We start from the raw sequence: 13,305 nt of genomic DNA, 5'->3' as shown, positions 1-13,305 counted from the left end.
GTGGATAACTATGACGAGATGGGATGGGGACGATGACGACGTCACCGGGTCTGTGGATTCTTGACGTTGATGAGTCGCAAGAACAACAAAAGTTATCTCGCGGTTGGAAAATATGGGTACTGCTTGGTGTGACACATATGCCAACAGAACGTGAGCACTATGATTACATAGCTGATGAAAAATGCATTATCTGACGGTTTTGGGACAAAAGTTTTCGGTGAAAATAAAAGTTAAAACCCAACTAAAAGCCCCCGAAACCCTGTATTTGTCTAGAAAATGGCGGAAAGTTTTTAGGAGATTCAGTCAAGGCTGAAACAGGGCTTTAAGAACTTTGTTTTTTATAAAACTATAAAGAATTATCTAATATTATTATATGGTAAAAGTCCCCAGTTATTATTATTATTTTTTCTCTGTTTGGAAAACATATTATGATCGCATATAAAGAGTATTTCAGCGCAAAATAGCCTATTGTATCCATAAAAAACAAAAAATAATAACTCACCCGTTTGGGGTCTACAAATTCCGCAGAAAAATATTGTTTTCCAAAGCTATTCATAATCTTTAGTCATCGAGGCTTTTGCCTAAGTGATTCTATAATTTGCGTGTGTATCTAGGTACATATATATGCCCTAGCGTCATAAATCTAAACGAAAACGTTTAGGAAGCTAAAGAAATCCACCGCCTACAGCGAGATTATCACCCTGGCCAGAGATATATAGCTTTGCGCGGATATAGCTACGTGGCTAGGCCTAAAATTAAATATATACCTCTCGAAATTTCACTCAGTTTGCGGTTTCGCTTTTGAGGAACCCCAGGGAATTGCCTTAGTGGACCGCAGAAATTTGCGGCAACCGTGTCCATCAAAGTGTGCAAGTCACCTCTACATATGGCCCCGGAATTCCTGCACATCCCCCTCGCCAATCAATTGCACATTGTGCACGTAGCCACATCAGAAACTATGTGCGTGTTTTGGTTGAATTTTGGCTGGGGGAAAGGGAGAGGAAAAGGTCGGGAGGGGAGCCGGGCTTAGGGGCGTGTGAAATCGAAACCATTGAAACCGAAAACACTGAATGAAAACTTTTGTGGTCCAGCCTTGGGATCGAATTGAATTTTCGGTGGCATGCCACCAGGCCACAAACTTTTGCGACCCATGTGGCCATGCAACTGACCCACATCAAACCCACAGGGAAAGTCGAGGGACGAGGACCGAAAAAAATCAGCGAATGTCTGGCAGAGATTTTTTATGGCATGTGCTGGGAAAAAGTGTAGGGAAAAAACTCTGAAAAGTTTCGACGTTAAAGCCACTGGGCACACTTCATAATTGTATGCGAGTTCTCTCCAAAACTTGTGGCTGCGAGGCCAGCAAAAGTTTCAAGGTGCAAGTGCCAACGTGGCGTATACGTCATAAAAGCCATAGACCACCGTGTGGCCTGTATACGTGGATTGGATGTGAAGCGTCGGTAGAAAAAAATACACGCAAATTGAATGGCGGGAAAAATCGATTTAAGTTGCACTTTGTTTATTATGTCCTGTTGATGAGTTGAAAAGGAAGGGTGATTTTGAATGGAAATTTGATAGTCGAAAATGGTTGGAGTTTGTGAATTTAATTGAGAAAATATCGAAATTGTGGCCAAAAATATGTTTTTATCAGTTTTTCTACATTAATATACAAAACTTATTAAACATTTATAATCACTAGTTATATATTTTGACAGTAACACCTTTGCTTTCGTTATACACCCATTTTATTTGATTAAGATTCCCTTGCCATGTGATAATTACCACAATAAAGATATTCTAGGCCCGTAAAATCTTAACATTAGATCAACAATCGGTTGTTTAGTGTCAAACAAGATACAGTATCCGAGCACCTGGCCTGCGTTTGGGTGGTGCAAAGCTTGGAGGTACTATCAAAATAGGTCTTTCCAGGGCAGGTGTACACGTTTCCATAATATACGCCAGCAGAAACATAACAGTTTACATATCTGGGGGAAAAAAGGGTTTGTATGAGAAAATTATAGCATTTAGGAACCAAGATATATTTTAGAATATATTTAAATAAATTAACTCACTGCCTACAGGTGGTGGAAGTTACCCTGCCATAGGGAAATTTTCCTATTTGCTTTATGGATTCACAAAATTCCGTGGCATTCGAAATGGTCGTGGATCCACAGGTTCCTGAGCCCGATGTGGAACAGGTCACTAAATTTGTGGCTGGACTACCGCATATTTTATCGTTGGACAAGCTGCATACCAAGTCCGTACCGCAACTTCCTCCAATCGACGTACTGGGGGTAGATTCCCCTAGACATAGAGCGAAAGTGTTCCGACTGGTGCAGGCAAAGCGTTTATCATCGCTACAAACATTGCACCCAGGACAAGCTCTAGAGGATTCCAAGGAGCTGCAAACAGGTGTGCCCTCTGTACAGTAATATCCCGTGGGGCAGGTGTACAGGTTTCCTACGGGTTGCGGAGCGGTGCCGGTGGAGCAGAATTGGAACTCGGTATCCGAGATGCAAGAGACATAATTCGCATTGCACTCATTGCAGACTGCCCGGCAGCCCACGATACTCACTCCCAGGAAGATCAGTAGGCGTAGCATCTTTAAATGGAACTGAGGAAGTAGAAAGCCTGCATCCGAATTTATCCAGTCGGTCTTATCTTATCCCAGTGCAGTACTATCTGTTCGGTAATCTTGGCGAAAATCTATTCTTATATTGTTTCCTGCACTTTATTCACGTGATCAAGATACAGTTTAGCAAAATAAGGTAGTAATTCAATCCACATGTAATGCCTGGTTATACAAATGAAGGAAACGCTTTAGTCAGAAATTGTTGTTCCCCTAAAAATCTTATAAGGGTAATTGTAAGGTATACACTTTTCTTAATAATGCATCTTCTTTATTTCAGTTATATTACATGTTCCTGTTTAAAGTAGTAATTTGTCGTTGAAAGTTACATACGATGTAGGATCCTTTTGGGTGGTGCAAGCTTGGATAGAGCTATCGAAGTAGGTGGACCCGGGACATGAGTATACTTTTCCATAGAAAATTTTTCCGTAAAAATAACAGTAAACATACCTGAGGACAAGACGTAGTTTAACTTTCAGGTATATTTTTAATTTCTTGTATCTTACCTTTTAAGGGAAATAGATGACTCTTCCACGTAAGGAAATCGCCCGGACCGTCTTAAAGAGCTACAATATTCCTTTGCACTATCAACAGTTGCACAGGTTTCCGGATCCGATCCATAGCAGGAGGCTTCCCACAAACTTGGACTTCCGCAAATATTTGGGTTTTCAACATTACAAACGTAATCCCCAAAACAAGTGCCGCAAATCGACGAAATTGGCGTTTCGTTTTCCAGGCACAAGGAATAAGTATTTCGACTAGTACAGGCAAATCGGTGGTCTAAACTACATGTATTGCATCCAGTACATGCGGCAAAGGTTGCATTTTTGCTACAAACAATGGAGTTGCCCGTACAGTAGAATCCCTTGGGACAGGAGAACACAGATCCAATGGGCACGGCTGCGGAGGAACAGAATCGGAACTCTCTTAATGATACGCAGGCCACTTCAGAAGACGCAGAGCACACATTGCAGTCCGCTTGGCAGCCGAGGACTCCAATTCCCAGAAAGATCAGTAAGCGGAGCATTTTTAAATGACACTGAATTAAAAGAGTCCCTGCAAGCAAACTTATCAGGTCTGGTTTATCTTATCCAAGTACAAAATCTAAATTAATCTTTTTGACAATCTCTTGAAATTAAGGCCTTTTTAAAAGCAATTAAAGTTATGTAAGGCTGAGATCTCCTAGAATTATTAAAGTGCATATTTTAAATAAGGATGAACTTTTATATTGCCAATAATCGGCATTCTATTTAATTTAGTTGAGTGATAAATGTAAATTGTCCACCTAAAATGATGATTATGTATTCATTTAATTTGAATTTGAATTATTTTCTGTTACATTAAAATATAAAAAGCCTGTTAAGGTTTTTTTGGTTGTTAACTTTTATTGCCACAATATCTATGGACTACTGAGTCTCAAAGTGGCTACTCCATAAGTGCATCTGGCCGGCACTTCGGTGCCACAGTACATCGTTGAGCTGTCGAAATATGTTTGCCCAGGACAGTAGTAGAGACCTCCCCTCCAATTAGTTGCATTCAGGAAGCAATAAATGTATCTGAAAATTTTAAAAATATGTTACAAAATTGTAAAAAGTGTATAGATAATAAAAAGTACTTACTGCCTACAGGTGGTGTTAAGATCAATGCCATAGGGAAATCTTCCGTGCTGCTGGACGAGGGAACAGTAGGTGGTGGGTGTCATTCCTGTAGGATCCAATCCAGTTCCAGTAGTATCACCCGGACAAGTGGCCTGGGACCCCAGCGAGACATTGCCGCAAATATTCGGATTGTTGTAATCGCACACGTAACTCAATCCGCAACTTCCTATGATCTGGGAGGGGGTGGTTGTTCCCAGGCACAAGGCAAATGTCCTTGCAGTGAGGCAGGCAAAGGAGTTATCACTGTTACAGGTGCCACATCCCACACAGGCTCTAAAGGCAACATTTGTATTACAAGTAACCGCATTTGCCGTGCAATAATATCCCGTGGGACAGGTGTAAACTGGACCAAAAGGCAGTGCGCTCGTCGAGCACGATTGGTAGGAAGTATTTGAAACACAGGCCACGTTGCTCTCGGCGGAACACACATTGCAGTCCGCCTGGGTACCGAGAATATAGATCCCCAGCAGAACTCCGGCTGTCAGCAAGATCAGAAAGCGCAGCATCTTTATCAGAAACTGGAGCTATTGGTGTCAAGTAGGTGTCTTTATGCTCTCGGAGCTATCTTATCACTCGCAGAAACTAGAACTTCCAACAGAGAGTTATAATCGCAAGGGGATTAAAAGCTCGCATGCGAATTTAGGTCGATTTGTCGAATGAACATAGAGAGATATTTAAAAACGTTTTTTATATTGTTAGACCATTTATTATAAATGCAGAAGCAGGCATGTTTTTTATAATTTTTTTAGATTTGGGGTACATATTATTTTACATTTGAATTGATAAACGTTCTTTGAAACGGGTGAAGTTTATCATTCCGAGATGTTTTGTTTTAAACTAACTGAATATTTGACTTTGGTTCATACAACTGTTGTTTTTTATCTAGTCATTATCTTTTAATTATATTCCACTCAAACATGTTTAATGTGTTTTTAGATGACTCACACGGTCAAAACGAAATGATAAAACCATATGCATTTTTAATTTTGATAAAATATAACAAGAACACTTTATACAATTTTATTAATCATAGAAATGTTCTCGTTTTTTCTCTGGATATAAATTAGGCACAAGTCGATGGTTTCGTCTTGACGCAAGTAAAAGAGGTTGCACTAAAATAAGGCGTTGATGAAGGGCACGGCCAGGTATTTCCAGTCCAAGTTGAGTTCTTAAGGAAGCAATATACGTATCTAAAGTAAAAAATGTTTAAAAAATGAAATAAAAAGTGATTGCATAACTCACCTGAGGCAGCTGGAATCATTAGGATGTGGATAGCGACCTGTAGAAGCCTTCAGAGTGCAAAGGTCACCGATTACATTGGTTGCATTATAATAAGAACAAGTGGCTCCTGTACCATTGAAGGAAGCTGCACAAGGGCTCACGATGTCGGCAATACACACCTCCCCAGTCGAACAGGGGTACTCGGTGTTTGCCACTATATTTACACCATTGCAAAGCCCGAAAGTGCTGGGACCTGTGCAGGTGTAAAAGGAAGTTCCATCACACTTGTTGCAATCATTGCAGGAGACTAAAGCCGGATTAGAAGTGCAGCCCCCCGTCGATCCCGTACAGTTGGTATTATTTGGGCAGGTGTAGACTGGTCCACTCGGAATATTATCCGCCGTGCAGTTTTGGTACTGATTGTTGGAAACGCAGGCTGCTTTACTTTCCATTGAGCAGACATTGCACTCGGATTGGCCAAATACCACTAGGATGGCCAACCAAATTCCCAAGCAGATTAGCTGGCGCAGCATCTTCGAGAGCAACTGGTACTTTGAACAATCTAGATGCAACTTTAAGTATAAACCTTATCCAGAAAGCGAGTTAAGATTAAGTTATTTGTATAACAAACTTAGTAGTCATATCTATCTTTCATTGCCATTGAAAAGCTGTGTAATTCTTAAGTGTTTTATATTCCATTTTAATGAAAGTTGCACTTAGGGTATTCAATTGATTTAAATGCTTTTTTATTGTATTTCATTGATTTAATAAATAAAATACTTTGCATGTTTTTTTTTCAAATCAAAGTCAACACGACCTCGAGCTAGCTAACCTACATTATTCAATAAATGATGTAAGTATTTATTTTTTTTTAATAGTTAATTAAAAAACAAAAATATTTTCGCAAGATTCTTTTATTGTTTAGAATTTATAATGAACAAATGAAATATATATTTATAACAAGGCATATAAATATTTATGATTCAAAAACAATAATTACATTAAAGTAATTCTTAATTTAAATACCTTAAATTTAAAGACCACATGACATCCTGAATTAAAGTAAAATTCGTTTAAACTGCCTGGCACTTCTTACTTATTTTTCTCCAATCACTGAGAAATTGACATGCGCCGAAAAGTATGCTAACCTTTTCAACCCCATAAAACCCTATGAGCTTATCTAAATTGGGGCAGTAGCCCCAAGGTCTTGCCACCCGAGGTCTTTGCGGATTAAGAGCAATCTGCATGCTCTGAAAATAGCTGCCAAAAAAAAGGCGCTCCATTTAAGCCCTCTGTCTGTTAGCCACAGACATCAGTTGGAAAACAATTGCAGCCAGAAATGTCGACCAACCGTATTTGTTTGCCACTTAGCCCGGTGCTCCGGCTGCTCCTGCTCGTCGGCTGTCTGGTGTCCTCGACCCGCGGCACCTGCAACGTCTGCAACGCCGTCAACAACCTGACCTGCTACTCCTCGACCCAGATGCAGGCCTGCCAGGTGGACGTCCTGTCCACGGCCACGCCCGCCGACTGCCCCAGCGGCTATGTCTGCGTCAGCGGATCGAGCGGGGTGCTCTGCCAGGAGGAGGCATCCGGCAGCCAGTCGGCGGACTGCCAGGAGTGCAACAAGTGCGATGCCACAAACACATTCGCCTGCACCGGAACCCAGAGCTTCGCCCTCTGCCTGGGCACCGACTCCGTCCAGGACTCGATCGGAACCTGTGCCTCCGGCTATGTGTGCAACATAAACGACACACAGATATGCGGTCTGCCAGCGGATGGGGTAAGTTTGCCTTTTCTCGAAGTTTTGGTTTTGTGTCCTTCGTTGGGGAAGTCGGATGTTTGGCAGGGAGCAGGTGCATCAGGAAGCTGGGACACGTCAGAAAGGAAATTAAACTATCAAGAAATTATATTCCCTTAGATATCAAAACCATTGCCTGTTGTTAGGAAAGCACTTTGTTTAGTGGGTACAACATTTTCTTAAAGAGACAGCCTGCGTAACTGCTAAAGATGAATTTAAGTGTGTGTTTAAGACAATCACGTTCATTTGAACTTCGCCACATTTATACAAATATTTCTCTGCTCATAAAGTAAGTTTAATATTATAACTTTTTTTATTAAGTAATATGTTACCAGGTATGTATGTTTTTGACAAATTGCAAACGCTACATATTTGTCAAACTTTATTTATAGAGTTTCGAAAGCTAAACTAAGCTAAACGCCACTATTCAAGAATCTTCAATTTAGCTAAACATTTAAGCTGTTATACACTTACTAGCTTTTAAAATATTAGCATTAGAAAAGTTTTAAACAATTTAAGAGGGCTGAATATGTTTTTTAAATCATATCCAACCTTTACCTGTATTAAAAGTCTAACATTTATAGTCAGAAATTGGATGACGTTCAGTCAGTTGAACTCAACCAACATTATTTTAAATTTAATTTTATTCTTTAGTGCTAAAAAAACTTTTTTCAATAGAGTTAGCTCAAGCCGTTTAAACTCAGTAAAGGAAGAAAATATTTACTTTGGCCAAAAAAATAATTAATTAATATGCACATCCCACCAGGTGATGCCGACGTGTTCCTATGCCAATGACACAACCACCAGTACCAGCAGCACCACCACCTCCACCACGGCGGCGACACCTTCCACGAGCAACGCAGCCACTTATTGTGCGGCAGTTCAGTCGCAGGGAAGATATGCGGTTGGCTATAATACGGGTACGACCTGTCGCCAGTACATCTACTGCACCCTGGTTGGCGGAAGTTGGGTCGGGGAGACCTATACCTGCCCGGGATCCATGTACTTCGACAGTTCCTCCTCGATGTGTGTGGTCAGCATACCGTCCACCTGCTCCACCAGCGCCCCCACCCCAACCACGACGACTGCTGCTCCCACTACAAGTAACCCACAGGCATATTGCCAGGCAATGCAATCCGCGGGATACTATCCGGTGGGTACGGATGTCAGCACCACGTGTCACCAGTACATCGACTGTTTCCTAAACGGCGGCTCCTGGTTCGGCAGTATGTACACCTGTCCCGGATCCCTCTACTACGACAGTGCTGCCAAGACCTGTGTCTCCACAATACCATCCACCTGCTCCACCACCGTAGCCAGTTTAACCCTCAAGGGAGTTGCTCTAGTTTAAAATATACATATCTGACTAAAGAATATTTGAAGGTTTATTAATTCGGGGGAGTTCAGCTTAAAATACAGTAGCCTGGATTGTCGTAAGCGCAACTCTGAGTCTCGGAAACGAAGTAGGAATCCGAAGGACAGTTGTATTCCGCTGATTTGATAAGAACATTGCTCTTAAAGTAGCAACTAATGTAGCTGTAAAGATAAGGGGTTGAATAATACGAGTGATGTGGAAAAGTTTACGCATTTTAGAGCACGCACCGCTGACAATAGGGATCCTCGGGTATGATGGTGAAAAGCCCGGTGGCATTTTTCTGCGTGCACATCTGATCGGTAGTAAGAGGGATCACTGTGGTGGTTGATTCAGTGCTACTACTGACTACTGTGGTTTCAGTGGTGCTCTCAGTGGTGCTCCCAGTGGTGCTGCTAGTGGTGTTTTCAGTGGTGGTAACGGGTGCTGCCGTGGTGGTGTCCACCAGCTCATCATTTAAATCACAAGTCAGGGCTTGACCCTCGACCTCGGGCACACAGATCGCACTGCTGGTGGCATCGCAAACTGTTCCCGAGGGGCAGTAGCCGAATTTTCCCGTGGGTCTGGTGGCCCCATAGCACATCTGAAAAATTCCACGACTCTGGCAGGCGAACAGATAATTCCGATTGGCATTGCATTGGCCACATTGCGTGGTATCCCCGCAACTTGGAGGACGTTGGCTGCTCTTTTGAACACAAATCGCCGTGAGATTGGTGCAGTCGAAGCCTTCTAGACAATGGTACAGCTGATCACGATGAGGGGTTTCATCTGAGGATCATTAAGGAATTATTTTCAAATGTCTCACAACATGTACCCTCAAACTTACCGCCAAAACACAAATAAAAGGAGGAGGAGTTTACGCAGGCCACTTGATTCGATTGACAGACATTGCAATCAGAAACAGTTTGAACTACCAGAAAAGCCATAAGCACCTAAGAAGGTTTTTTTTTAATTTTATAATAATTTGATTTTGTATTAACTGTTACCACAACTAGTCCTTTGACTAAGTTTTCCGTCAAATGCGACATTTTTGTTCTTCGAACTGCTCACTGTCAAGGTTCTAGTGGTACTAAAAGATGGCTTAATATAGCCATTTGTCTGGTCTGCTATGTCTAGTCTCCAGTGTTTATCTACTCTTTACTTTTCTCTGCTAATTGTTTTATTTGCCTTGGATTTCCACATGATTGCGGCTTTATGTGCTCTCATGATTCTTATGATGGGAATGTTTCTAGTGGTTCTGATTGATATGTGGGTGCGGACGGTGAGCAAAAGTTGAAAACCTCTTAATTACCAGGCTCTAAATAGGTGAAACGACTCGCGCGAAGAAAGTTTTTACTAATTGGTTAATATTTTTTGACTCTTATTATTGCGATTTGCTATCAAGGCATACACGAACCAAAATTATTTGCTTTAATGGATAAATATTTATCCTCAGGTTATTGACCGCTTGGAGTTATAAGACTATAAATTGAGCTTCAAAAATTATCTTACATTTTTTTCACTAGAAAAGATACCATTTTCCTCTACACTGCGATGTCATGAAGTGCATTTAGCAGATACTGCATAATTATGGTCATATATTTAGTAATAAGACCCCATAAAAGCAACGGCAACTATTTGCACAATGCACTTATTTAAAAAAGCGCATGATAGTTATCGTAGTTAGTCTGTTTAGAATTGTCAGAGTCTCCATTATGAAGTACTTTTGGTTCCTGAGAAGTTTGGTAACTTACTTTCCAAGTCCTAAAGGATCTATTTTTAGTTAAAAGTTTTTCCATAGTGTTTCATTGTGATTGCATCCTCCGCGGCAGTTTTCGTCCTTGGCGAAACATCATGCAATACGTGCCAATCAAATAATGTCAAATGTTTGAATGAGACCCACTTCAGTTTATGCATGGACAGTGTTGCTCCAGACCAGGTGATGTCGTGTCCCGATGACCAGATCTGCACCGGTCTCCTGAAGATCTGCATGCCCATAGGATCGACGCCTCCATCCTGCCCATCGGATGCCGAAGTAACTTGCCCCTCCTGTGATGGAATTACCACGTTCGTCTGTACTAGCCGCACTACCTTTCAAATGTGCAACGGAGATAAGCTAACCAGCCAAGTGAACAAGTGTAAGGATAATACCTACTGTGCAATAAGTGGTAAGAAATTCTGTGTGGACCGCTGTGAAGCGCTAAGGACCGGCATTCAGTGCGACAGGGAGTCACCTTTAGAAGTATAAATCATATTTAGTTATCAACAAAACTAACTACTTTGCATTTTAAAAATAAATTTAACTAATTTTGTTCTTAAAATATTGTTCGATTTTTCATTTCTTTTATTAAATTAAAACGTGGTTTTTGTATAAAACTAGTATATAATATTGAATTAGATTAAATTGGTGCATCCCGCATAGGCTGGCTTTACAGTTCCACAGTTGTAGATATCAGCATCGAAATAAGGCTTCTGCGCAGTGCAGTTATAGAGCAATCCCGTCCAGCTGCCACTCCTCAGAACACAGTAGATATAGCTGGAAAAATCAGAAGCAATTAGCATTTGACGCTATGTGGATGAGGATGATTTTGGTATTCACCTGGTACAAACTGTATCATTGGTTATGGGATAGCGTCCCGTTGAGCTGATTCCTTGGCAATAGACGATTTCGTTGAAGACTGGAGTGGTTCCAGTGCTTTCGGTAGTAACTGTGCTCTCCGTAGTGGTATCCGACGAGGTTTCCGAGGAAGAAGACCCAGTGGAATTATCACCAGCAGTAGTAGGAGAAGAGCTTGCAGTTGTTCCGGTTGTAGCAGTGGTGCTTACTACATCATCGGTTTCCAAAACCCGATCGCAGATATCTGATTCAGTTGAATCGCATCGGGAAATACATGGACTTCCACTGGCGGCACCTGCCACACTGCAGACATAATCGCTGGCACATGAGAGATCGTTTCCGGAGACTACTCCATTATTGCAAACAGCAAATGTGGTCAGAGAAGTACAGGCAAAGTTGGCGGTTCCGGAGCAAACATCGCAGCTCGAGACATCCCCACAGGCACGTTCAGTATCCGTTCCATTAGCCAGGCAAATAATATCGTACACCGTGCAAATGGGTCTATCATCAGGACAAGTATAGTTAACGGTCTGATCCCGGACACCTGATGAGAACTATCCATTAGTTTTCAGACCTTCAAAGTTGAGATATGACATCTTACCATCGTAGCATATCTGGAAGACCGATTCTCCGATGCAACTATGCGCATCCGTGCACGTTCCACATGAGGCATAAACGATAGATGGCCCCAAGAGAGCCACCAGCACTACGATCAGCATGAACACTTTCATTTTAGGTCTACGATTAATTCCCAAAAGGAGCCACCTCCCAGCTTTATAAACCCCGGGCTGGGGTCATATCTTTATGATGATCTCGGGGCCATAACATTTATCTTTCAATGCCGAGCGTGGTCATAAAACTACTCTTCTTCCTAGTAAGGTAATCTCCGAGTAGCACGGGAGCCCCTCCTTACAAATAGTATCATATATTTTTAGATCTTTACCATACCTAATCCTGAGTGTAAATCGCTGAAGCTATCTGCTGTCTGTTCTTATAAAAGGCAAGTACTGGCTGGTTGTTTCAATTAGTCCGTTAGCCACAGTCAAAAACAGCATAATGCAACAATCCCAGATCCTGAGAAATCTGGTAAGCCATGTGAAATTCGTTTGGAGACAAATCTTAATTATCATTTTCCATGTTTAGTTCCTCTTTGCGGCCCTTAGCTCCATGGCAGTTGTGGTCCTAGGAGTGTGCGATAGCTGTCAGACGAACAATGTGGCCTGCCTGAACCAAACGCACTACAGGTTCTGTGGCGACAACGTGGCTCCCAACCAGGTGGCACAGTGTCCCACTGGACAGGTCTGCACCAGCCTGGCCATCATCTGCATGGACGAGGGTTCGTATGATGCCTCCTGCTCGGACACCGCTGCGGATGGATCCTGCCCCAGCTGCGATGGCTCCAGCATTTTCGTCTGCACCAGCCGCACCACCTTCCAGCAGTGCAACGGCACCAGTCTGCTGAGCCAGGTCACATACTGCAAGGACAACAAGATCTGCTCGATCAACTCTGGCAAATACTGCGTGGACCTATGCGAGGCGGGAGATTCCATTGAATGCGACAGGGAAACTCCTCTGGCATAGTAGGCTTTCACTTGTTCTTAAAAAAAATTAATCTTCTAAATAAATACTTTTTTAATTTAAAATGTAAGAAAATCGTGTTATTTTAGTTAATTCCAACTAATAAAAAATGTTTCCCTTCATAAAATATCTGAGCATTTGTGGAAGTGAAAGAGTTGGAATAACATATTCTTTATCTTATCTCTTCAATCTTATCTGCAGCATTTAACTACATATGTGCATCTTTGACCAAGTAGGTTGGCTCATGCTAATATTTTATTTAACAAATATCTTTTAAAATTTAATTTAATTTAGATAAATTTGTTGAGTCATTTTTGAGCTATGGTGTGGTAAACTGAAAGAACTAAAAAGCAGCCTTAATACCAATATAAATATTTACAGTTTAAATATTCCACAAAAATTATAAGCCTTTTTATTGGCCTTTAAAGTTATGTTGTGCCTGAGTCTTATTTA

General features: G+C 41.5%; 9 protein-coding genes across 9 annotated transcripts; 3 read left to right on the top strand and 6 right to left on the bottom strand.

Moving 5' to 3' along the window:
• Positions 1-1,624: 1,624 nt before the first annotated feature.
• LOC119555024 lies at positions 1,625-2,622 on the bottom strand. Its single transcript, XM_037866170.1, has 2 exons — positions 2,073-2,622; positions 1,625-1,985 (listed from the first exon to the last, which is right to left on the bottom strand). The coding sequence occupies exons 1-2, from the start codon at positions 2,600-2,602 to the stop codon at positions 1,820-1,822; spliced, it is 696 nt and encodes a 231-aa protein (XP_037722098.1). The 5' UTR covers positions 2,603-2,622; the 3' UTR covers positions 1,625-1,819.
• Positions 2,623-2,883: 261 nt separating this feature from the next.
• Positions 2,884-3,684, bottom strand: LOC119555025. Its single transcript, XM_037866171.1, has 2 exons — positions 3,136-3,684; positions 2,884-3,079 (listed from the first exon to the last, which is right to left on the bottom strand). The coding sequence occupies exons 1-2, from the start codon at positions 3,654-3,656 to the stop codon at positions 2,929-2,931; spliced, it is 672 nt and encodes a 223-aa protein (XP_037722099.1). The 5' UTR covers positions 3,657-3,684; the 3' UTR covers positions 2,884-2,928.
• Positions 3,685-4,012: 328 nt separating this feature from the next.
• LOC119554624 lies at positions 4,013-4,793 on the bottom strand. Its single transcript, XM_037865620.1, has 2 exons — positions 4,249-4,793; positions 4,013-4,185 (listed from the first exon to the last, which is right to left on the bottom strand). The coding sequence occupies exons 1-2, from the start codon at positions 4,791-4,793 to the stop codon at positions 4,029-4,031; spliced, it is 702 nt and encodes a 233-aa protein (XP_037721548.1). The 3' UTR covers positions 4,013-4,028.
• A 454-nt stretch (positions 4,794-5,247) lies between these two features.
• LOC119553562 lies at positions 5,248-6,061 on the bottom strand. Its single transcript, XM_037864008.1, has 2 exons — positions 5,530-6,061; positions 5,248-5,477 (listed from the first exon to the last, which is right to left on the bottom strand). Exons 1-2 carry the CDS (start codon positions 6,039-6,041, stop codon positions 5,351-5,353), a joined length of 639 nt encoding a protein of 212 aa, XP_037719936.1. The 5' UTR covers positions 6,042-6,061; the 3' UTR covers positions 5,248-5,350.
• Positions 6,062-6,838: 777 nt separating this feature from the next.
• On the top strand, positions 6,839-8,657 carry LOC119555235 (A-agglutinin anchorage subunit). Its single transcript, XM_037866515.1, has 2 exons — positions 6,839-7,288; positions 8,073-8,657. Exons 1-2 carry the CDS (start codon positions 6,848-6,850, stop codon positions 8,655-8,657), a joined length of 1,026 nt encoding a protein of 341 aa, XP_037722443.1. The 5' UTR covers positions 6,839-6,847.
• A 52-nt stretch (positions 8,658-8,709) lies between these two features.
• Positions 8,710-9,706, bottom strand: LOC119555234. The gene is made up of 4 exons (XM_037866514.1): positions 9,665-9,706; positions 9,505-9,610; positions 8,909-9,446; positions 8,710-8,842 (listed from the first exon to the last, which is right to left on the bottom strand). Exons 1-4 carry the CDS (start codon positions 9,704-9,706, stop codon positions 8,710-8,712), a joined length of 819 nt encoding a protein of 272 aa, XP_037722442.1.
• Positions 9,707-10,351: 645 nt separating this feature from the next.
• Positions 10,352-10,978, top strand: LOC119553289. Its single transcript, XM_037863600.1, has 2 exons — positions 10,352-10,402; positions 10,459-10,978. The coding sequence occupies exons 1-2, from the start codon at positions 10,373-10,375 to the stop codon at positions 10,903-10,905; spliced, it is 477 nt and encodes a 158-aa protein (XP_037719528.1). The 5' UTR covers positions 10,352-10,372; the 3' UTR covers positions 10,906-10,978.
• Positions 10,973-12,005, bottom strand: LOC119553288 (spore coat protein SP96). Its single transcript, XM_037863599.1, has 3 exons — positions 11,876-12,005; positions 11,257-11,818; positions 10,973-11,193 (listed from the first exon to the last, which is right to left on the bottom strand). Exons 1-3 carry the CDS (start codon positions 12,003-12,005, stop codon positions 11,052-11,054), a joined length of 834 nt encoding a protein of 277 aa, XP_037719527.1. The 3' UTR covers positions 10,973-11,051.
• A 303-nt stretch (positions 12,006-12,308) lies between these two features.
• LOC119553899 lies at positions 12,309-12,927 on the top strand. The gene is made up of 2 exons (XM_037864569.1): positions 12,309-12,360; positions 12,418-12,927. The coding sequence occupies exons 1-2, from the start codon at positions 12,331-12,333 to the stop codon at positions 12,853-12,855; spliced, it is 468 nt and encodes a 155-aa protein (XP_037720497.1). The 5' UTR covers positions 12,309-12,330; the 3' UTR covers positions 12,856-12,927.
• Positions 12,928-13,305: the final 378 nt, after the last annotated feature.

This window comes from Drosophila subpulchrella, chromosome 3L (assembly GCF_014743375.2).
Source record: "Drosophila subpulchrella strain 33 F10 #4 breed RU33 chromosome 3L, RU_Dsub_v1.1 Primary Assembly, whole genome shotgun sequence".
Classification (NCBI taxonomy): Eukaryota; Metazoa; Arthropoda; class Insecta; order Diptera; family Drosophilidae; genus Drosophila; species Drosophila subpulchrella.
The sequence above is the reverse complement of the archived record's forward strand: the minus strand, read 5'-3'. Positions and strand labels throughout refer to the sequence as shown.

What these genes read in the sequence shown, in the direction of transcription:
- LOC119555024 (XM_037866170.1), bottom strand. Translation starts at nt 2,602, where the DNA reads ATGCTACGCCTACTGATCTTCCTGGGAGTGAGTATCGTGGGCTGCCGG. An exon ending in ACTTCCACCACCTGTAGGCA is followed by an intron (nt 1,986 to 2,072) that starts GTGAGTTAATTT and finishes TTTTTCCCCCAG; the next exon opens with ATATGTAAACTGTTATGTTT.
- LOC119555025 (XM_037866171.1), bottom strand. Translation starts at nt 3,656, where the DNA reads ATGCTCCGCTTACTGATCTTTCTGGGAATTGGAGTCCTCGGCTGCCAA. An exon ending in TCATCTATTTCCCTTAAAAG is followed by an intron (nt 3,080 to 3,135) that starts GTAAGATACAAG and finishes TCTTGTCCTCAG; the next exon opens with GTATGTTTACTGTTATTTTT.
- LOC119554624 (XM_037865620.1), bottom strand. Translation starts at nt 4,793, where the DNA reads ATGCTGCGCTTTCTGATCTTGCTGACAGCCGGAGTTCTGCTGGGGATC. An exon ending in CTTAACACCACCTGTAGGCA is followed by an intron (nt 4,186 to 4,248) that starts GTAAGTACTTTT and finishes TAAAATTTTCAG; the next exon opens with ATACATTTATTGCTTCCTGA.
- LOC119553562 (XM_037864008.1), bottom strand. Translation starts at nt 6,041, where the DNA reads ATGCTGCGCCAGCTAATCTGCTTGGGAATTTGGTTGGCCATCCTAGTG. An exon ending in AATGATTCCAGCTGCCTCAG is followed by an intron (nt 5,478 to 5,529) that starts GTGAGTTATGCA and finishes TTTTTACTTTAG; the next exon opens with ATACGTATATTGCTTCCTTA.
- LOC119555235 (XM_037866515.1), top strand. Translation starts at nt 6,848, where the DNA reads ATGTCGACCAACCGTATTTGTTTGCCACTTAGCCCGGTGCTCCGGCTG. An exon ending in GCGGTCTGCCAGCGGATGGG is followed by an intron (nt 7,289 to 8,072) that starts GTAAGTTTGCCT and finishes ACATCCCACCAG; the next exon opens with GTGATGCCGACGTGTTCCTA.
- LOC119555234 (XM_037866514.1), bottom strand. Translation starts at nt 9,706, where the DNA reads ATGTCGCATTTGACGGAAAACTTAGTCAAAGGACTAGTTGTG. An exon ending in TAGTCAAAGGACTAGTTGTG is followed by an intron (nt 9,611 to 9,664) that starts GTAACAGTTAAT and finishes AAACCTTCTTAG; the next exon opens with GTGCTTATGGCTTTTCTGGT. An exon ending in CTTTTATTTGTGTTTTGGCG is followed by an intron (nt 9,447 to 9,504) that starts GTAAGTTTGAGG and finishes AATGATCCTCAG; the next exon opens with ATGAAACCCCTCATCGTGAT.
- LOC119553289 (XM_037863600.1), top strand. Translation starts at nt 10,373, where the DNA reads ATGAAGTACTTTTGGTTCCTGAGAAGTTTG. An exon ending in TTTGGTTCCTGAGAAGTTTG is followed by an intron (nt 10,403 to 10,458) that starts GTAACTTACTTT and finishes GTTTTTCCATAG; the next exon opens with TGTTTCATTGTGATTGCATC.
- LOC119553288 (XM_037863599.1), bottom strand. Translation starts at nt 12,005, where the DNA reads ATGAAAGTGTTCATGCTGATCGTAGTGCTGGTGGCTCTCTTGGGGCCA. An exon ending in CTTCCAGATATGCTACGATG is followed by an intron (nt 11,819 to 11,875) that starts GTAAGATGTCAT and finishes AGTTCTCATCAG; the next exon opens with GTGTCCGGGATCAGACCGTT. An exon ending in AATGATACAGTTTGTACCAG is followed by an intron (nt 11,194 to 11,256) that starts GTGAATACCAAA and finishes TGATTTTTCCAG; the next exon opens with CTATATCTACTGTGTTCTGA.
- LOC119553899 (XM_037864569.1), top strand. Translation starts at nt 12,331, where the DNA reads ATGCAACAATCCCAGATCCTGAGAAATCTG. An exon ending in CCCAGATCCTGAGAAATCTG is followed by an intron (nt 12,361 to 12,417) that starts GTAAGCCATGTG and finishes TTCCATGTTTAG; the next exon opens with TTCCTCTTTGCGGCCCTTAG.